This window comes from Anomalospiza imberbis, chromosome 1 (assembly GCF_031753505.1).
Source record: "Anomalospiza imberbis isolate Cuckoo-Finch-1a 21T00152 chromosome 1, ASM3175350v1, whole genome shotgun sequence".
NCBI classification, from domain to species: Eukaryota; Metazoa; Chordata; class Aves; order Passeriformes; family Viduidae; genus Anomalospiza; species Anomalospiza imberbis.
This window is the reverse complement of record NC_089681.1, coordinates 69,583,361-69,605,781: the sequence shown is the minus strand read 5'-3', so window position 1 is coordinate 69,605,781 and position 22,421 is coordinate 69,583,361. Positions and strand designations below refer to the sequence as shown.

Below are 22,421 nucleotides of genomic sequence, written 5' to 3'. Positions count from 1 at the left end.
CCTCACAGTTTCACTGACAGCTCTCAGCAAATGTGATCAAGGTTTAAGTATTGTGAATCAAGGTCTAGGACACACTATGGAAGTTAGAAGAGAATGTTTATTTATAAATTTGCTTCAGGGCCTCATATCTGATCTTTCTAAGGCTCACCTTGTCTAAAGGACATGCAGTATTATCTCAGATAATACAGAATGAAATGGTCATGAAAATGCTTTCTGAAATTATAGTCATGCTCTTGATGATCTCTTTAATAAAATACATTGTCTGTTCACATGGTTGCATATATGCATGGGTGTGTTTCATTAGATGTTCAAAGGTTTCAAATACATGCCTGATATTTGATTCAGTTAGAGGAAATAGTGCATGTATCTTCTGAAGGAAGAAAGAAATGTCTGCCTAGAAGAGCTTAAAAATGGTTCTGAAAACACAGCAAGCACAGGTTGTTTCATCCACAGTAAAATATGAAAGTACATTTACCTTTCTTAACTTTGCTGCTCCGGCACCAGAGCGAATGGCCTCCAATAGGGCTTGCCTTGCTTCCATTGGATTACCTGAAGCTGTGGCAGAGGATTTAGGAGCTGCTGCTGATAGCTGAATGGGAGGTGGTGGTGGTGGCTGGGCAGGGGCAGGTGGAATACACAGCTGCTCTTCCTGAAGGTCTTCTGCCTTCTGCAAGGACCGTTCTGCGTCCCTAAAACGCTGCAGCTCTTGGGAGGCCAATGAGGAGATCTGCTCATCATGCAGTTGAAAGAAGGTGGTTAATATCAAGCATGCCTAAACTGTAATTATTTGACATTTGATTCACTTTCAGTACCCCAATTTCACTTTTCTTGGATGATGTAGAACCCATAGAACTTTTGTTTGCTCATGGGGTTGAACATCTGTTACTACTCACTCACATCACTCAGCTGGGCTGATTACCAGCATTGAGGAATTGGCATTGAGTCTGTCTCAGAAACTCAATCTTTATTTACTGTGAGCTTCAGCATCCTGTAACTCTTCTTGGCATGTAAGGTAAGAGAGAAAGTTGGACTTGGTATTAATTTGGAAACAACCACAAAGGTTTTGGAATCAGGAAGATATATTAAGGCTGCAGTAGCCACCCAGGAATATGATTACTTTTTGCAGTCTGGGCTGCACAGAAATAATCTCAGATGACAGGGAAGCTCTTCCAGATCTGAGCTCTCAGACATAGCTTCACTGAAAAAAAAAGCCATCCAACCTAAAGTTTCCAGCCATACTTAAAAAAAAAAAAAAATACCAGAGACAGCTACGTGAAAGCACTGAGGACAAAATCAATTGATAAGTCTTCCAACTGTGTTTCTGTGGAATTTTAGAAACTAAAATTTTTGCACAAATTACCAGCTTGGAAACTCATCCTACTTTAAATGCATGCAGGCAAAGAAGACAGTCTTTCAGACTAAGCCAGCTTTTTCATCAACTGTGTCAAGAGATACTTTTTTCCATTAATATAATTACTAGTAACAATAATGATGAATTGTTAGAAATTAAAATGATTTAGCAATTATTAGGAAATTCAGTGCTATGAGCCAAATAGGTTTACAAGCAGATCCATTATAATTCATTTCTCAGACAAACCGAAGCACAGCTTGTGGTGAAAAATTAAAGGATTAATCTCCCCTAAAATAATCCACAGAGAGCTCCTGTATTATATTCCTTCCCTATATACACTATATATATATGAGCATCATGTCATATTAGATAAAAGGTGAACATTTGAGACAACATGAAAGGGACACCACATCTGTATAGCGCCCTGTACACACACAAACACACTGATTTAACTAGCACAGGTGATATGGTGTGAAAAAGCATATGGTTTCTAGTCAACTTCCTTTAAAATCATGGCAAAAACTTCTCTGCCAGAGGAAAGTATTCTAAAAAGTCTCTGTGATGACTTCATTGTCAGAGCCTCTTTCACAAATTGCTATTTATTTCTAATGAATGCAGAATGCAGTTAAGTACGTGTGAAGATTGCTGCTGCTTAGCAAATCCTGCTCACAGGCTCAGAGGAAGCTGTGCCCTACCTGCAGCAAGGGCAGTAGGATATTTGAGGGGTGAAGTAATTCCCTAACACAGGCAAGAGAATTCTTCTATCTCATGCCAGCTATCTGGATATGTGCTAATGAACTGAGTCATTGCACGAGGGAGATGGGAATCTCCTTGCCAAGGACACATCTTTGGGCGGATTAGTCAACTGAGAGAAAACTAAGGCTAGAACAATGCAGGTTTTGGCTATTAGGAATAAGAGATGCTTTAATGGTTAGATAAATCTTTCAGAGAGAAGGAATCATCCTGCTGTGGTGAATGTTGATGAAACATCAATATCAATCACTTGCATACAACTTGCACCATGTTAGCAGATAGATACACAGCATGTATGAAGAAGCCCTAGTGTGTTTTCAGGAAGCTGGGATTGGATATAAATGGTAGGTAATGCAAATATATTAGTCCAACTGCAAACTCCTAAACTACAGCTTCTCTGTGCAGAGAAGCTGTGGATGTCCCATCCCTGTTGGTGTTTAAGGTCTGGTTGGATGGGGCCTTGAGCATCCCGGTCTAATGGGAGAGTTCCCTGCCCAAGGCAGAGGGGTTGGAACTAGATAATGCTTAAGACCTTTCCTACCAAAACCATTCTAAAAAGAGACCCCATCTAAATGTGAAAATGATGAACATTTGATGTCTTCCATGTACACTCCCTGTAATTTGTTTGGATTTCTACATGCTTCTTTCTAAGCTAAAAGCAGACTATTTGAAAGACTTTTACGTTTTATAGCAGAGAATAGGGTTGAACCTGCTGTGCTGTCTGCCTAAGTCAGATCTGGTCTTCTGTCATATGGTTACCCTCTCAACTTCTCTCTTTGCAGCAAAATGTTTCATTTGTGGGATATTTGGGTTTATTCAAAACACTTAGAAGGAATAGACTGCACTTCAAAGATCACTTATCCTCTTGATTCCTTACCTTTTTTAGCTTTGAGGTGCCACTGTAGCCTCTAATTGCTGCTAGTAGGGCTGAGCGCTCATTCTCCGGCTCAGCGTATGAAGGTTTCCCGTGATTGCCATTTAGTGCACCGTTTGAAACCTAGAATATGAAGGGAATAAACCTCACATTGTTATTAGATATTTACTTAGAGATAGCTTGGAAACACCTTTTTGGCACTTGTACCAGAATGCAAACTATGAAGACTAATCAGTTTGTCTCTTTTTGGGCCTGTTTGTAAAACCTTATTCACACTGAATAGTAAGGGTATGTGTAGATAGTAATGCTGTACTTAGAGATGCAATCCATAACCCCTGAGCATGAAGTCAGTGGCATACTATTATCCCCTAGTAAAACAAAATGCAACTTTCTTTCACTGCAGCTATTTACAAGTTTTCTCCATGCTGTGTGTTCCTGTTTTTACATAACACACTGAAATGAGGGTTTGGCTCCTAGACTGACGTCAATTACCTCTCCTTTATCTGTATTGATGCACCCTCTGCCTCCTCCAGCTAGTGCAGCAGCCATGATGTTGCATAACATACAGGATATGCAGAATAAGCAGCAGCTTGGTCTGCATTTTGCCATTATAAATTTTTCAAATGCCTTGCATTTGCCGGCTCACTAACAACTGTACAAGTTACCAAACCTCTGGTGTCTGACAGAGTGAATATAGGGCTCTGCAGTCTGATCACATTAAAAAAGGTTTCCACTTTACCTTTCTGAGCTTCTCCTTTCCCCCTCCTGTTTGAATGGCTTCCATTAGGGCACTGTGCAATGATGTGTCTTTTGGAACTGGCTTTTGGATGACAGGTTTGAACTTCTTCTTTGGTCCGAAAATATTGGTCTGCACATTAACATCCAGGTCACCAACCGTATTAACATCTGAATCATCAGGTTTCTCCTCCTGTTCTGACTCCGCATTTGCTGCTGCACCATTTAGCTCAGGAGAAGCTTTAAGTGAACTAACTTGTACACCATTAGCGGGACGCCATTTAGTGACTCGTAAAGGTGAGCTGAAAGAAGATGGGACTCCTTGGAGATCAGGAGACTTGAGGGATGAGGCTGAATTAGTATGGGTCAAAGTCTCACACTTCTGGTCAAACACAGTCTTTTTCTCTGCCACACTTTGTTTGCTGTTTAAACCATGATCATCTTCTGCACTGTTGTTATCCTTTGAAGAGGATTTAGTAAGTGGGACACTGGCATTCTTTTTATAGAAACTCACAGAAGTTGCTTGATTTGATGCCCTGATATTAACTACTTTGTTTTCCATGCCAGAATTATCACCAGGTGTAAACCTGTGGGATGCTTTCTGACTGCAAGCAAAAATACTTGAAAGGTTTTCTCTTGTTTCTGCTGATTCTGTTTCCACAGGGCTATATTTGGCCACAATAATACATCTTTTTGGTGAAGCTTCTGCTTCATTCTTAACTTCTCCTGTCCCTTGCTTGTTTTCATCTTTCTCATTATATTCCAAAGTGTCAGATTTAAAGGTAGTTGCATTGATGTGTCTTGCAATAGCAGAGGCAACATACTGACTTGAAGTTCTCCTGTGTGGCTTTACGAACGGAAGTTCCAGCTTGTCCTTACAAATGGCTGGGGCTCCTAATGGTGCTACCTGAGACTGTGTAACTGAAAGAGCTGGTTTAGTCCTTTCATTCTCAGATTGTCTTTCAGCTACCTGCATAGTAACAGTTTGTGGTGCTGCAGGTTTTGGAGCTGAAAGACAGACAGGTTTGTGTTCATGTTTTATAGTAAAGGGCTTAGAGTTTGTGGTGACTGCTGACTTTTTAGGAAAATGCTCAGCAGAGTCATCACTTTGCTTTTCCATAGAACTTGACCTCCAGAATGCCTTCACTCTCCCAATATGAATTTCCTCACTTTCATCAGAAGAAAAACCTTGTATATGCTTACCAACACTGGTGTTTGGGCCTATAAGATTGCCCAGTTCATCTATCTTAATGGCACCAGTGGAGACTGAAACTCCTCTGTCAAAATGTCTTACTTCGGGTTTTGGAGGGACAACTTTAAATGTTGTCAAACCCATTTTAGGTTCATAGCTTGATCCTGAATTCTGGGCACGATGACACCATATGGGTGTTGATGGGACTTCAACTTCTGTTTTTTTTGCTGGTGGCCATTTAATTTCTAACTCTGATTTACTTTTTTTCAGAGATCTCTCCCTGCTACTACATTCATTAACTGGATTTAACTTCTCTTTTGCTGCACTGATTTCAGCTGTGGCTTTGGAGTGTGATGGGCTCAGCTTGGATTTACATTCCTCAGACTTAACACCATGTTTAGGAGAGGGTTCCAGTCTTAAGTTCTTTTCATTTCTTTTTTCAAAGGAGGATGTGAGAGATTCAAACATATCTCTCCTCTGTTCCACAGGCAAGTGAATGAATTCATTTCCAGATGGTTGCTGATATATTAGGTCCTTGTATACAGTTCCACTGTCTGTGAGTCCCTTATCAAAGGAACCTGCATTGTTGTTTTTATTTGTGAAGTTTCTTGCATTAACAGAGTCAGCTGAGATATTCTGTGAAACCTTAATCCTCATCTCTTGATTTTCATATGAGTTAGAGGCGCTAACTTCTGGAGCATCATCTATGATTGTTACTGGAACAGAAATCGAAACATCTTGGGCGGCCTCAACTTTTCTAATGTGTGGGTTGAAGGCTTCACTGGTGTAGTCAGAGTCAGAGTTACTGACACCATCCACTGCAGCAAAATACACATACAATGTTACATATAGGAAGCATTTAAGCAATAGGACTATAAATTACACAAACAGCCAGTACAAGTTTAAGTAAACCATGTATTTTAGTTACACACTAAGTAATAGGCTTTTTTTAATGCCTGTATTAAAAAAAGGAGATGTCCAGGTCCTTCTTATTGTCTGGTTGCTGATTAGGATCAGCAAAATATTCCTGCAGTTCTCCTGCTTCAGGCAGTGGGAAACACACAAATGCAGCTGAAAGCAGAATTTCATCTATTGTTCATACCTTATCTTTGACTAACTTATCTAAGTGATAAACATTTCGCCACATGACTCCAAAGGAGGAACATTTCTAAGAAACAGCAAGCAACTCCAAATTGTATTTCCCAGACCTGGTTAGTAATAACAGTCCAGCTGAAGGATTTCCTTGAACAAGCAAACCAAAAACCAGTACTTTTATTTTTTCTCCATTCTTCTCACCCTTTATTACCAGTGACTCCAGAAGCCTCATTTTGCAAGAGGTCCATATATCCACTCAAATTTGCTGGTATAAATCAAAGGTTACAACACAAGCTAAGGAATGGCTGTGTCTGAGAACTCACAAGAAATCAAATCAGACTCAATTCCATTGCAGAAGTATTAAAATGAAGATGGGAAGTTAAAAAAAAAAAAAAATCAATGTCATTTGTTGACAAACCAATAATAGAGAAGTTGTTTCTTTTTTTCACAGTAGGAAAAAGAGGAGCTCAATATGACATTTTATCTCCTCCCAATGTTTCGTGTTTTTCCATGTTTAACTTTTAAATGCGCCTGTTAACACAGAGGAGACACTGGGTACAAAAATGTTCCATCCTTTTCCACTTCATAATGATAAAATAAAGACAGAGGGATTCTTCATTAAACACAGAGCTAAATTCACAACTGATGTAGCTTCACCAAAGTTAGTGAAATGATACTAAATTTGGCCCATAAAATGTGTCCACTGACTGCTGTTCATCTATTTTTGGTAGAAGACACCGAAACACAACAACAATCTGACACACAGTTTGAAAAATATTCAGTGGGAGCCTATAAAGGGTGTCTGCTCCTAAAGCGAAGGAGCCACTTTGGGAAGACCACATTCTACCACTCACTCATGAGTTGTTCTCCATGACCGCAGTGAGAAAGATACAGGATGTCAACAGTACAGCTTGATTCTGCATTCACTGGCTGTCTCTGTCTTTCGCACTTCAGAGGTAACACACACTTTCCTACCTTCTAAATCTTCATCCAGGTCAGCCAAAGTCTGCTGGAGCTGTGCTGCAATGATTGTATCTTCATTTTCATGCTTAGCCAAAGCTGTTGCTTCATCTTGCCTGCTAAAGGAAAGAGAAGAAAATCATTGAGTCTCTCCCCTTTCATTCACTTTGCACTGTTGCTCTGAAACACACTATAATTTCAGCCCCTTTGCTCCCACTGGGGTTCTCAAACTCATTCCCCAAAGTATGAAAACTGTGTAGCCTTACCTACAAACCACTGTACTGACACATCCACATCTAGGAAATATCTCAGTAGGGCTTGGGCAAACCCAGTGTGCTGGTAATCAAAATATTACAATTAATAAAGCCTGCAAAGAAATGGTCTGGCTTCAGCGTGAAGTACGCATTTCAGCTGGACTGCAGAAACACAGCATATGCCAGGACAAAGGTTTTGCTTATCCATATAGTTTTAAGGCAGGCCACTAACAATCCTGTGCACCCGCTGTAACAATATATGTGCACCTTAATTAAATCAAAATTGCATGGTAATGAAAAATAAGTACACTCAAAGTACTGTTAGACAATTACTCTGCATCTTGAGGTGTGGGAGGGAGTGAAAGCAGTTTCTAATGAAACATCAAGGGACCTGATTTTGCCAGAAAACTGATGAAGATGTACAATGACCTAAGACAAGTCTGAAATCAGAATGAGTGCCAAGTGTTGATTTGGCTTATTAAAAGAAGTGAAGAAAAAGAAAATGAAACAAAAAAATCCTAAAAATACCCACCTAAAATTAAAAAAAAAAACCCAAAACAACAACAAACCAACAACAAAAAAACACCTGTATGGCAACCTGGTACACAACAGTTCTCCTTTTTATTAGAGGAGAATCTTGATCAGCAGAACATTTTTATCCAAATCATTGAAACTAGAATTTCACATTGGACATTTTATTTCTTTCAGTTACCTCACCCAAATTTAAGATGTTGTAGTCTGTGACACTGTATCTAAGTTTTGCACTTGTGATTAATCTATTGAAAAAGTTGTTTTCCATTCCAGCCACACTTAAACTAACTCTAGCTGGGTGAAGCACATTTGCTCTTTTCAATATCATACCCTTAATTGCAGAGATACACTAACATATGACAGATTTTTTTGTTAGGTTGCCAAACACTACCTGAAAAATGCCATTTTTCTTCTTCCCTTTAAGATAGTAATCTGAATAAAAATGCAGGGGTGTTTCCTGATATTGATTTAAATTTCATCCAACAACGTGGCATCACTTTTTGCTACTTTGTTGTTTGATTTTTCCCTTGTTCATACCAGGAGTAACAGAAAGGACATGTTGAAACATCAGGTATTTGATTTTATTTTACTTCATTATTTATTTAGCATTCACCTCTCCTTTACATCTTTTGTAGTAGTCCTACAGCCTAATCCTTCTACTTTTACCTAAACTGCCTTGCACTTACAAAGCTGACTTCTTGTATGCGGTATCAATGAAAACAACAACATACACCTCCAAGGAAGCCTTCCAAAACTGTCATGCACACATTGTTATGTATCTGAATACACAGATGGGATTAATTCAAGACAACAAGGTTTGATATATGACTAAGAGGCTTCCTAAACTGGAATCTAAGACAGAAATCAGTATTAGTTGTTTTAAATACAGAAGAGACAGGGTGCTCTGCGACTGGAATAAAATTTCTCCCAACATCTGCCACTGACCTGAGCTTTGACAGGCCCTGAACATCCCCACAAACCAGTGTGATCTAATGATGCTCAGTCTCAACATCCACGCTGCAAGATTCATGGTGAACCAAGTTTTCCCCCTGACAGATTACGAGGATAGTGGAACAAATCAGGTAAAGTCTCCAGTGCAGGCACCTGGCACCGTAGGACTGCAGTCCCTCTGTACCCTGAGGCGCACACACTCTCACATAAGCTTCCATAAATCAATGAGATTATTCATCTGAGGTATCTGACAAAAAGATTTACACTTATTGCAGCATTTGAATTGGGAGAGAGGACTGGCAAACAAAACTCTCAATGTGAAGATGGCAGAAAGAAGGAACTAACTGAATTTCATATTGTTCTTGCAGTGGAAAGTTTCATAAAATTAATAAAAAACAATCTACTCTGAGTGCATTTTAAAACAATTTATTTGCAAATTCAGAGACAGCATTTAAAATGGGAGAACTATTTAAACTGTGCACCAGCTAAGCAACAAGTCTATCCATCATGGAAAGCAAATACCACTTCTTTACAAAGCTGGTCTTGCAGAATAGTTGCACACAGCTGGAGGCAAGTAAGTGACACACACTGAGACTCATTCTCTGAACTACTGTGGAGAAGTTGTTCCCAGAGCCTTGGAAGAAAAATCTGTAAACTCACGAGACCTAATTTCATGAAGGCTATGCCAGCTCACCACCCTTTTGGTACCTGATTATATTTTCTTGTCTGTTGCCTGAATCTTCCACAATGCAGCCAAAATCTGTATTACTAAGGTTGTACGTGCTGGAATTTCTACAGGAAAAAAATAGGGTTGACAATTTTATGGGAAATTTGTCTAGAAAAAGATATTTGGGATGGGAACAAGCATTCCTGGGCTTCAGACGTGGAGCATAGGTCCATTGCACTTCACTGACCAATTCTTTTCTCCTGTCTATCAGTGGGAATCTTTCAATGACTCCTCACAGCAAAATGATCCTCTCCTTGCTGGGCACAACAGTCAGCAGTGGTCTCTTTCATTATCCTCTGTGCACTTATGCAGTGACTATACATAATTTGCCTCTCAATCTCTGCTTCAATCTCTTTACTTAGGCAATAGGGATAATATCCAATTCAAAGCATTTTTCTGAGGGAAAGAAAACAATGCATTGAAAATGAAAGGATTCTTATTTGCTGCTACAGAGGGAGCTTCAGAAAAAGCAGATCTTTTCTCCTGCATTTCTAAATTTCTAGAAGAGCTACTGTTTGATGCATTTCCAAACTCACCTGCAAAGCAAGCCAGAAGGTATACATTAATCACAAGGGCTTTTTTTAAAATTCTTACCACTGGGAATTTAGAATGGGCTATGTGTTTTGTAAGGTGAAAGTCTGGTAGTTTCCAGTAGCTCACATGACTTACAAATATGCCTAAGAAGACTCTTTCTCACAGGGAAAGGAAAACAAAAGGGCCTAATTTTTTTTTTTTTCCATAGCCTTCTTCCCTCCTACACTTTTCTTTTGTTAACAGCTGTTCTGGCCAGAAGCCAAGAAAAAGATTACTTATTTTGATACCATGTTTTACATTCTGTATAAACATTACTAGTGGTATTTTCTCATATATGCTTGCTTTTTTTTTTTTTTTTTTTTTTTTTTTTTTTTTTGACTTAGGGAAGAACTTGATAACCTTTACACTACCTTCCTGGTTAAAACATGAGGTGCTAAAAATACAGCACTGGTGAGTATTTAGCCCAAGCTCGAAATGGCAAATGTGCACGGTTCCTGGAAGCCTGCGCACATATTACTTATGTTGATTAGCAGAGATTTGTGCAAGAGCACAGAACTAAGCAAAGTGACTACTAACTACAGCATTTAATGTTCCACTAAGCTCAGGCTACAACGCCTAATTACTCCTTGGCAGTCATTTGCGCAGTTGGAGTCAAAATGAAACTTACAGCAGCATTTTACCAAATTAGTGCCATGAGAGACATACATTTATGAGAAGGTTAACATTCTAAGGAAGAGAGAAATTTCTCTGATAAAACTAGCTGGAAATGGTGCATAAAAATAAACCCAGACTGGTGGTAAGACAAGGCATTTGCAATGAGAAAAGCTGCCATTTTTTTATAGCCAAAGCAGGTTTACCTGTGGGTCCATAAATGATAAATCTGACCCAAGTTTCCCTGATGACTTCTTGGGAGTTCTGGTGAGCCTCATGTATGGCACCAGAAATAGAGACCACACCTCCCACCATAACTGCTTAAAGACAGCACAGACCTATGTAAACTGCAGAGAAGGGAGTGAGGAAGACATTCAATTATCTAAATGAAGATACTTGGTGCCATTTTAAATGCTGTTGGATATTCAAGACATCTGTCTGAGGCTCTTAGACTTAATGTGGAAGACAGGGAAACTTGTGTTCTACCTGAATGGCAGCAGGTAGGAAGAAGCCTAGTAGCAGACACTTCTCAGGTTAACTGAATGTGATTAGCAATCTCACTCATTTTGCACAGTATTTGCTATCCTGAAAGACTTGAGAACATGGCTCCCGTGAACCTGTTATGAGGTGGGGTGGGAGGACAGAGCCATTGCAAATATGTCAAATCCATACAAGCACACTGTGCAGCAGCACATGCAGGGATGTAGTGACAACTGTGAGGCACATTGAGAGCATTCAGCTTCTCACATGAGCCTTGGACAGCTAAAAGGGACTGACCTACATGGAAAATTGATATGGTTACTCCAGTTCCAAAGACTGGGCTTTGGAACATTCAGGCTCCCCTCCCAGCTCAGACAGCCGTCCCAATCTGGTACTGGGAAATTACATTAACCCATCTTTATGTATCCAAATTTGTCCTCTTTAAAATGAATCCATGATATTCACCTCTTACACAAATGCTGCAAAGAGAAATGCTTCTACCTTGTGTATATATCAAGGTGGGTGTTAAAGAAGAGACTGATGCTGAAGGATTTCAAGTTGTAGGAAATATGGCTGAAGCTTTTTGAAAACAACTTGTTATTCAATCAGGCCAGAAAGACGGCATTAAGTAAACTCACGGTTTTTATATATTCATTTTTGTGAGTGATGCAGCAAAGTACTCTTCAAAAGTAGAGGTAACTATTTTCTGGATAAACCAATGGTTTTCACAACCTTAGAGACCATTTTTGTATTCTTTGCATTTCTTAGGCTAGGTAGCTTTTTTCATTTCTATTCAAGGAAGTAATATAACTGCATCAGGAGAGCAGCCAGAATAAGTGCTGGACTTTCTAGTCACCTAAGCCATGACCTGATCAGTGATATTTTCAATTTCTACTGCCTCCTGTGAACTTGAGAATTAATTTTTAACCAAATCCTGTTAAAATTCAAAAGCTGTAGACTAACAATTCAGGACTGGTTAGATAGCAAAGTCATCACTTGCATTTGATGCAAGATTTCTAAAATTGGCAGGCAACTAGGAAAGGGAAAAAACACATGGTCATATTCTGTTGAATACTAGATAACCTTCTTTTTTACGTTCTTAGATAGACAATTAAAAAAAAGGCTTCACATATTTTTGAGAGCAAGGTACAGGCATCACTTCCTTTCCATTTTTAGTTTGTGTTCTGTTTCTAGTTCTGTGGGACTACATCAAACAAAACTCTTTACACTGCATTTATATCTGTGCTGAATAAAAGTTATCAGAGATTGAATTTAACTGATTTTCAATCCTGTAATACACAGGTCCAGTAGTGTCTTCAGATAATGCTGCCACCCAATTAACAATAAGAACTTGAAAATAAAGGCAAGAAGGAAAATGAAGCAATTTTTCAACAGCAGTTGGATTTATGGTCCTTTTACAATTTTCCTCCACGGTTACTGGTCAAGAATCTAAATAGAAAGCAAATGAATATGCTTTCGCATAGTATCATTTTCTGTTCTAATGCTAGAAATCTCTAAGCTTGTTACATATCAGGGTGATTTAAGCTTCCAGAGTACCCAACATATGTCAGTTCCAGGGTCCTGCTGCATAAGCAGCAGCTTGTAGTTGCTATAATGCTGGATGCATCCCCACTCCCCCTCCTCTGGCAACTGCCTCTCCACAGGAAAGCCCATAGTGAGACAGAATTGCCAGAAAAAGTCAGGAAAAGGGACTAGCATGATTTAGATCTTAATACAGTCACATCACCTGTGTAATGCAATATTGAAAGTTAAAAGATGGTACAATCAAATAACTTCTCTTGATTTACACAGAAAAATAGAAACAGAAAAGGACCAGAGCCTTCCTCTCCTGTAAGCCAACATCAGGCCTTTAGCAACCCAAGCTGCTTTATAATATTTAAAATATTCTACAGCTCCAAAGCATACACTATTTTTCCAGTGGACGAGTTTAACAGAAAGGCTAATCAGTATTCTTGCCCTAGAATGACTGTGAGTATCTATTACTTAACCATAATATCCATCATATCTTTCCTCTATGAAGATCTGCCAGCAAAAAAGTGCACAAAAGTTTCCAAATTTGAAGTGTTTTCTGGAACAAGGGGAAAGGGAAAGCCAGAGATAAGGAAGGAAAACTATGTAAGAAGCAGAGGCTTGCAAATCTGTCAGACATCTGGGTCTTAATTAAATAATTTTTCTTCCCTGAGGTTCTCCCTGTCACTTTAACCCTTTCTCTACTTTCCTACCCCTTGAAACTATTTTCAAAAAAGTAAAACAGGCCTAATCAGTTAAAATAAAACCTATCCTATAGAGAAATAACAGAACTAAACTTTCTCCTGTTTCTCAGAGACAGTTACAAGTGACAAGTAATTATACAGAACGTGTTTGCACACAGAGGTATATATAATACATACATACACTGCTATTTTTCACTGCCGTTTTTTTCTTTCCTTCCTGCCTTCTGCCACTCACTATTTTTATTTCTTCTGACCAGCTTCCACGCTGAATTCTGTCCAGCTACTGACTTCTCCTTCTGTCCTGTCCTTCCCAAGTGGAATACAAAACCCTGTAACATTTGAATGTGAATGGACTGAAAATTAAGCAGAACAGGTTCACCCACCCCTACTGTTTCAAACTTTTGTTTTAAACTAACTCATCAAAACCCAAACAGTTCAGTAGCAAACAGCAAGTACTTCTCAGGTAGGTAACTAAGAGGACTGTCCTCCCAGCAGCTTCAGCTACCCTGACCAGAGCCAAAGGTAACAAATTCTTCCAAGAGAAAGGGAGGAAATGAGATTATCTCTGTCCAGACCCACAGCACAAACTGATCTCTGGAGGGTTCCCCCACCCCCACCCTATGTCCTCTACTAGCTGTACGTGAAAAAATATTCCTCTCTCATGGCTACTGAAGCAGACACTCAAGGGAGGGGAAAATCCCTTTCAGACTTTTAGAAGGTATTTTGTCTTTTCATCACACAGAACCCTGTATTTATTTATATCTTTATAACTACAAAGTTCCCCTCATATTTTAAAATATTTTTATTTTTTAAACAATTCAATACATTTAAAATATTTTCAGAATTAAAAAAAATGCTGGTATTTTAAAGTGTTTTTCCTTCTCTGAGACAGGACAGCAGAACCACTCTTAGAAGTGACACTCTTTAAAACACTGATTTCAGTTGCTTATGAAGTTGAGAAACTACATACCTCTGTGAGATGAGAGTCCACATGACAATTTATATCATGCCCATAAATATACTATCACCTGATTTCAAGCAAAATATTTAAATGTCTTCCAAGAACAGAGTTTGGAGGAAAAGGAGAGCTACATTTTGATACATGAAATTCCATTTAATACTCAGCCCTCTGAAAAAACTGTGTTCCTGGCATGGTCTATCTGTTCACTACTTTGCCTTGACTCTCAGCTCTCTTTCCCTAAAACAGGAAAACGCCACCTCTTAATATCACATGAGGACTGTGCAGAGAAATGAATTAAGTCTGCCTAGCATGTGAATACCAGTGCAATGAGTAACATAAAAAGAGCCAAAGGAAATTAAGTAGTAATTAATTAATTCCAGAAGAGAATTTAAACTGAGTGAACAGTGGTATATCTGTCTTTTTAACTGAGTACTGAAACTTAGAGAGAAAATAAAATTGAGTCCCATCCCTGTAACCAGAGACATTATCATACTGTACAAAAGGGGGGAATTGATGTTAAAAGGGGGGAATCTAAGATTACACACAGAGCTTTAATATTGAAGTTACCTAACTTTGAGCACATGACCTAGCATTCCTAATAATATTATTTTAACATAATTTTTAATGTATAATTATTTATAAAGCTCTAGACAGTAGGTGTGTATGATGCTTTATAGGCGTGTAAAATTGTCTGATCCCTGCCCCTAGGAGCTTGCGTGATGACACCACACATGGGATGGGAAAAGAGGGGGTATGGGAGGACAGGGTTGCAACACTGTGAGATCATGAGATGTACTTACTGCTACATAAGCAACATTTCAGCTTCTCTGTGGTTTTCTTGTTACTCATTTAACACTATATATTAAAATTTGGTGAACAGATACATAACACAAAGACATCAACTGTAAGAAAGGACATGAATAAAGAGAACTGTGTAGTACAATGTTCACACTCAGCAGTTAATATTAAAACATTCACAGGCAAACGTTGCATGTAGTCAATTATTTATATGGGTTTAGCCCTTGGCACCTCCAGCTGAGGTCTGGAATCTGCTCCACCAGCCACTGTAAAATGTATCGTGAGATATGATAGCTGTGTTATGGTTTTTGCTGTAAAAAATCAGTCAGTGTCAGAAGGGGATCTCACAGGCAGAGAGACCAAGATGGTTTAACAGGTTAGAGGCAGAGCTATGAGTAGGACTAGAGTGTTTTCACATTTGTTTTGATATTCTAATTGCTAATTAGTATGTGTATTTAGATTACGGTTGCTTGAACAAGAATCCCCAAACCAAACCAAACCAAACCAAATAAAAAAGAGTGCATTTGCAAGTTGCTACCATGAGCAGAAAATTAAAACCATAGAGGAAAGACCCCAGCTTGGAAACCCTGGAATCCACGTACCTTCTTTTAGAAATTTCTGTTTCTGTGCTCTGGGAACTGAAGCAGATTAGAGCTCTGCTGTGCTGTCATATTTGTTTGTGCAAAGCCCGCGGTTGGTGTAATTTCTGACCTGGCCACAACCTTACCCTGCTATGTGCAGACAAACATATCCCATGTCAGAAACTGTACCCTTAAATGCGCATAAGTTTCCTCAACTTCAGCAGCAGATGAAGACCCTGCTGTGATATTCTAATGCTATCAGGCATTAAACCACGGAGAGACCACCTAGAACATCCAGTAAACAACTCCAGAAACCCTAAGAAAAATTAATTTAAAGCAAAACATACAATTAATTAACGGAAGCAACATAGCAAAATATTCTTGATCTCCTGGAGCACAGGCTAACTCTTTGGAGCAAACCTTTATAAGAACTGTGGACTTGATTCTGCTCTTCACTGCAGTTCTTTACAATGGATGGGCAAAATACTGCCTGGACTTTTTTTACAGCCCTTCACATTCCAAATATAATTTGCTTCCACTTTAAGGGTACTTTTCGCAATCTACAGAGTACAAAACTATTTTAGTACATAGCACTATTAATTCTTAGGAATTTATTTCACTGGGTGAAAAGCCCAATTTTTAGTCAGCTTTACAATTTAAAATGGCAAACTAAATGTTTCCATTATTCTTATTAACATTTTTTTTCCCAAGCCTTAGCCAAATTACACACTAAATAAAATTTCTGGTTTCAGTAGAGCTCAGACTCAAAGAGAACTCAGTCTCACTGCTGCTAATCCCTACTACGTTACAGTAGTAAAACATTCTTCCAATTTCTTTGTTCTTATTTTCCTTTTAGAATTGAGTTTATATCACTAGTGTACAAAGTAGAAGATAGAAAGGAATGAATAAATTCTGTGTAAAATTTTCCTTCCTTTATGTTTTATAGCTTATGAAATGTACTTAAAATTCTGTATAGCTTGGTATTGGTTGTTCACACAAAGTGCATTTTGACTTGTCTGGGGATTCAACAGGCTGGTTTGGTCTTGAAAGTAGTCCATTCATCAAAGAGCTATGTAGAATTTATGAGTTCCCAACACATTTTACTAGTTGTTCTGACAGTGAAAATGGAAATTGATGTTCTCCAAATTTGGCTGTATTCAAAATTGTACTAAGAACTGATTTATATCTGATTAGAACAAGATTTTCATGCAAATAGTTTTTAAAAAATACCTTTTTCCCTTTCCTCTACGCTTAGGAAGTGGCTTTTAAAAACTTAGCAGCTTGACCTCAAAACGATTTAGAGGAGCACAGTTTTCAAGGCTGCTTTGTTTACAACGATAGCTTATGAGTGGAATTGGATTTACCTTCAAATATTACTGGCACATTCTGAGCATAACATTTTAAAGGATATTACTCTCAGCATCACTGTTGTGTCTGTCTAAGTGGTTGCTGACATAAGATTAAAACACATCACAAATTTTAAGTTTTTGCTATATCCCTAAGCTGATCTGGAGCAATTTTGCCGTCCCAGAAGTGAAAAAATAAATAGTATTTATGAAAAATAGCCGCATGCCCCAAACAACAACAACTGTCTCCTATTTCAGTCCCAAACAACTGTTTTTAAATTACAGATATATTAGATAAATACAGAATATTTAGCATTATAAAATCGCGGAAAAAAAGAGAAAGTTGGGAGCCTAGCTCATTCTCCTGCTCCAAGCAGGGCTAACTTCAAAGCCAGAACAGGTTGCCCAAGGCTTCCCCTGGCTGAGTTCTGAGAATCTCCAGACACAGAGATTCCTCAACTTCTCTGGGGAACCTCTTCCACAGCTTAACCATTCCCATTTTGGGGAATTCCCTCATATTTAATTTTTATTTCCTTTAGAGCAGCTGGGAGCTGTTGCTTCTTGTCCTTCCATACTGTATGCCTGAGAACCCTGATAGTTCTCCTTTTGTTAGGGAAAGACTGCAACCAGGTCCCTCCTTACCAACATTGCTTTCCCACTGTGAACAACCATTCCCCTCATACCTTGTGTGCTTCAGTGCCCCAGCCCCTCAGTGGCTCTCCACTGGACCCTCTTCAGTTTTCCAGTCTGTCTCTTGAACGGGGGGCCCAAGACAGGACACTGCAGCACTGGCCTCTCAGCACCTTCCTGACTGCAGTGGGCAGTACATCACACTATCCTTCCAGCTTCCACTCCTTTGGCTCAGCAAGATCCCTGGACCCAAGTCCTGATGGACAGCTTCTCTGTGCACTCTTTCCAAACAGTAAAAATTATGTGGGCTTGTGGGGCAAGGGCAAATCTAAATGTCATGGACAGAATATGTATCTTTAGCTGAGGTGAAAGATGGAGGGAATACTGACTTTCAAAAGACAATGTGTCACAATGACCTGTGGTTAATGCTTTATTTGATTAAAAAAACCAGAAAAAGTTCCCCCCAAATTGTAGCTGATTAGTATTGTTATTACAGGGCTTTGCTTTGATGACTTTGGTCAACAAAATGCTAACTTCCTCCTCCCCCACTGAACATGCATGTGTGTTTTTCAAACCACTTTAGATCATGCATTTTGAAGAAAATTGGGATAGCCTATTTACCTCAAAAGGACCAATTTAAGCCTACTGAAATTAATGGGTTGCTTTTTTGGATCAGGTCTGGAATGTTAATTGCAGTTACTATACCAGCCTATCTAATCCTTCCAATAGAAACTGCATCAGGACCTAAGACACTGCAAAAGGAAAAATCACAAGAAAAATGTATTCTGGAGCAAGTATCTAAGTGAGGCTTGACCTTGTCCCCATTGATACTGATGAATAAAGAAAAACCCCAAGATCATTCCAGTAGTTAAATACTGACTTTGGTCTAATTTATCCCTAAGTTATCACCCACTGCATGATCCAAGATGAAGTTCTCACTCAGAAATGTGTGGATGGAAATAACTAGGTCATGATACATGCTTTTATGAAGAGGGTACAGATTAGCAGCTGAATGGAGAGTGACCAGAAAGCACAGACTTTGTGTCAACTGAGAATTCAGAGGAATTTCTGGCCCCTGTCCCATAACTCTGCAGCATCACACAGAGCGGATCCCTGTCAGTATTACCAGGCCACCCTCCTTGCTGGAGACACAGCTTCCTATTTGGCCAGCTTGTATTTGCAAAGTCCTATAAATTTTGGGCTCCCTTTGCAGCCCTGCCACCAACTATGTGAGTTTTGGCAAACAAACAGTGTCAGAGTCATTTGTGCTTGAAGGCAGTTTCTAGTTAAACTCCAGGTTCTCATATTTTCTTACAAAAACTGCAGAAAAATGTTTGTTTATGGTAAAAGAAAAAAAAGGAAAAGAAAAGGAAATAAGCTGAAAAGACCCCCACCCCAAAGTATAACACCAGTGGAGGATAGCATTATGGGAACAGATATATATATATATACACACATATAAATATATATCTGTATATATATAAAAATGTGTATATATATATATATATATATATATATATATATATATATATATATGTTAAAAAAAAAAGTATATGCAAACATTTCCAAACTGATCTCCAAGGCTTACTGCATTCAGTCCTTTTCCACCTGGCTTTCAGTGGTTTGAATTTTCAATTATATGACCTGCATGTCATTTTTCTGGATCAATATGTGGTAACATTTTTTAAAAACTTCAGGTGCTATCAGAAGTACAAAGTAAACCAAACTATAACAGAATTATTTCATATTCCTTGAAGAAATCAACTCTGGAGGGCAGCGGTCTTTTGCAAGAAATGTAACTACAAGTTCAAACAAAAAAGTGACCTTTGCCTGTTGCTACAAGCATGTCGCTCGAGGGGATTTGGCAGTGAGCTTTTCACTGGGAGGAGTCACTTGGCATTGGTACTGGTTTATGAAAGAGCAGAAGAAAGTATAAGTTGGTTTTCTTAAATGAGTCCCTACCAGGAGGACAAGCACTGGTGGCAAGTAAATGTTTACCTCAGTGGAGCACTGTCAGGTCCCACGCTGTCGCAGTAAGCGTTCTGCACGGGGCCCGTCTCTGTGCCACACATTGCATCTGCCTCAGCTGGGTCCATGTAGCCATTGACCAGCTTGATGTCTCTCAACTTCATACTGTCATTTTGTGAATCCAGAGATACAATGTCCGATGGGGAGCTCACAACGCCCGAGTCCTCCGTGGTGTCCTCTGATGCAAAGCAGCTGCTTTCTGATGCCGTTTCTTCCACCTCCGATAGCTCCAGAACCGTGTCATCCACTACATAAACATTATCATGTGTAGACAGTAGGCTCTCTAAATGAAATACAGCAAGGAAAATTAGCTGGAAGTCATCAGTACATAAATCAGAGAGCTGTCCCTTTGTAATTGGAAAAACACACATGAAATGCATTAGAAATGTGAGGGATGGTGCTCAGTATTTGTATATAAGATAAAGATTATTTGAAAAGTGAAAAAAATAATGTCCTTTGCTTTCAGAAATGTGGTTTGCTATGCTGGTCCTCTGGGGTTTGGGACTTATAATTTCCAAAGCAAATCAGTTTCCTTAATTCTCTGAAGAAATAATTTTTCCAGGGACAGTTTCTTGAGGAATTAGACTGAAGTTTAAATTACATCGTTCAAGAAATCACTCCTGTTACACTCTATGACAACATAATCTCATTATTTCTCTTCTATTCTATGTCAAACAGATAACATTTCCAATAAGAAGTCTATGTAGAGGTAAAAATGGGCAGCATTTCCCAGTCAGGACACTTAATTGATAAACTAGATCTACTGCTGGCCCAGTGAGTTTCACTGATTTTATCACCATTCAATTTTTCTATTTTTCAAAGCTTACAAAATCTTCTGATAAGTGTACAGAAAAGTAGAAAAGTAGACAGTACCATACTTAAAACAGAAACTTTTCCAATGTTTATTTATTTTTAAAGGAGATCAAGGGATATGCCCTTTGCATGTTTGATTCTATTAAAAGCTGCAAATTTTGAGAGGAGATTCAACACGGTATAATTTCTTGTACCCTGTTTTAGTTTGGTTCCTATGTGCTACCCATATTTGTGTTTTCTGGTAAAAAACACAATTCTAATTTCTTTTAAGAAATGTATGCAATTTCATCCTGCTATTTATGCCACTAAAGGAGAAATCCCAACCAGGTCAATAATTTCAATGACTGAAATTACTGAGTGACGAAAGAGAATCAAGCCCAAACACACTTCTCCTGATCAAAAGGAATCAATAAAGACTAATCTAAATGTTTAATTTGGAATTACAAGTGTGCTCCATTCTCTTCTTGAACCTCAGTAAGCAACAGGAAGATTAAACAACAGTTTATGGTCTGATCTTCCAGACACTTGTGGTGGAAGTTAATTACATGAGAAGTCCCAGGTCTGCAAGTGTGACTAAGATTAAACATACACTTCACTGTATTTTAGGCTTGGAATTAACAACTTTTTGAGAATACATGAAGCTATAGCTCAATAAAAATGATCAACTGAGAAAAATACTTCTGAATTCTGTTGTATACACAAAAGCGTTTTGTTCAAGTCAGAGAATGGAAACCAACTTTGTCAAAGAATGTCACAGAAATAATTTTGTCAGTCTATAGCTTAGCACTGAAACTTTGAGTTAAACCAGAATAAAAATCAAGCCAACATTCTCCTTGACTGAGGTTACAAGATGCCATTAAGTACTGAAATTGATTTCCGACAGTAGAAGCAATAAAATTCAGAGGGTTACAAATCATGATTAAACTTTTAAGTGCTGTCAAGCATTGATATTAATGATGGAAGATGATCCAAAGACTCTATTGCAACTTTGGAAGCAATGTTATTTGCTTTCTTTGACCTTATTTTCTGTAACATTAGTTCTAGATTCTGGATATAGTCTCAGAGATTATTCCATTTTAAAATGGTAATTACAGGAACAAAGTATGTGCCACTGAATGGATTTGAGTATGCTAACCATAGAACTACAGTTAGCAAAACACCAACAGGAAGGATAAATATGGATAGTTTGACATTGAACATCAAATAATAAAACCCCACAAAAACTCACTGTGAACAAACAGGTATGAGTATATGGCTTCTTGGCTTTTAGAAAAGCCTAGTAACAAATATTAGTAAAAGTTACCCAATGTTAAAACCAGGACAAAGTAGGTTAACGAAGAAGTCAATTTATAGAGTGGAGGTTGAAGAATAAAAGCACACAGGAAGATTTTGAAGTAATGCACAATGCAGTATAAACACCTTGATGAAAAGAGATCTCTCTGTAATACATGACAAACCTATTGTCACATGGATGCCATAAATGACCTCCACCCTATAGCTGGCATAGCAATTTATAGCTAAGTACCTACTCCCATACCCTGACATGAGGGGAGCAGCCTTTTCCTCACTCGCTGTCTCTTGCATTTTGTCATCCTTTTCTTGCCTGCCTGCAACTATTTCCTGCATCTTTCTGCTCAAGGATTTAGATCCCTTTGGTCACAAAGCCCTACTTGCCTACTGCAGTAGTAACAACACTCAAGTTTCTCCTTGCCCTGCTGCTGGATCCCCAACTCCAGCTCACTGTCCCCACATGTTGACAAACAGAAGGAAAAAAATCTCTTATTATCAGAGTTTACGGGCAAATTGATCCCTGTTACATCTGGATCTTGGCAGCTGAATCACCCAGGCCAGAATAAGAACCTCCTCATTCAACAGCAGTTTTATCCTGAAGCACAGAAATACAAATAGACATCTTTCTACTCAATGATTAAATTCCCAAAGC

The 22,421-nt window shown here is 38.6% G+C and overlaps 1 protein-coding gene across 1 annotated transcript in view; it reads right to left on the bottom strand.

The window, feature by feature from the left end:
• LOC137470995 (protein cordon-bleu-like) overlaps positions 1-22,105 on the bottom strand; it is a 28,388-nt gene extending 6,283 nt beyond the window's left edge. Inside the window, exons 1-7 of the mRNA XM_068184967.1 lie at positions 22,009-22,105; positions 19,637-19,949; positions 9,405-9,488; positions 6,976-7,076; positions 3,718-5,777; positions 2,982-3,101; positions 476-727 (exon numbers count right to left, since the gene is read on the bottom strand). Of these exons, the coding sequence (XP_068041068.1) occupies positions 476-727; positions 2,982-3,101; positions 3,718-5,777; positions 6,976-7,076; positions 9,405-9,488; positions 19,637-19,949; positions 22,009-22,105 (3,027 nt within the window). The remainder of the gene's footprint in view (positions 1-475; positions 728-2,981; positions 3,102-3,717; positions 5,778-6,975; positions 7,077-9,404; positions 9,489-19,636; positions 19,950-22,008) is intronic.
• Positions 22,106-22,421: the final 316 nt, after the last annotated feature.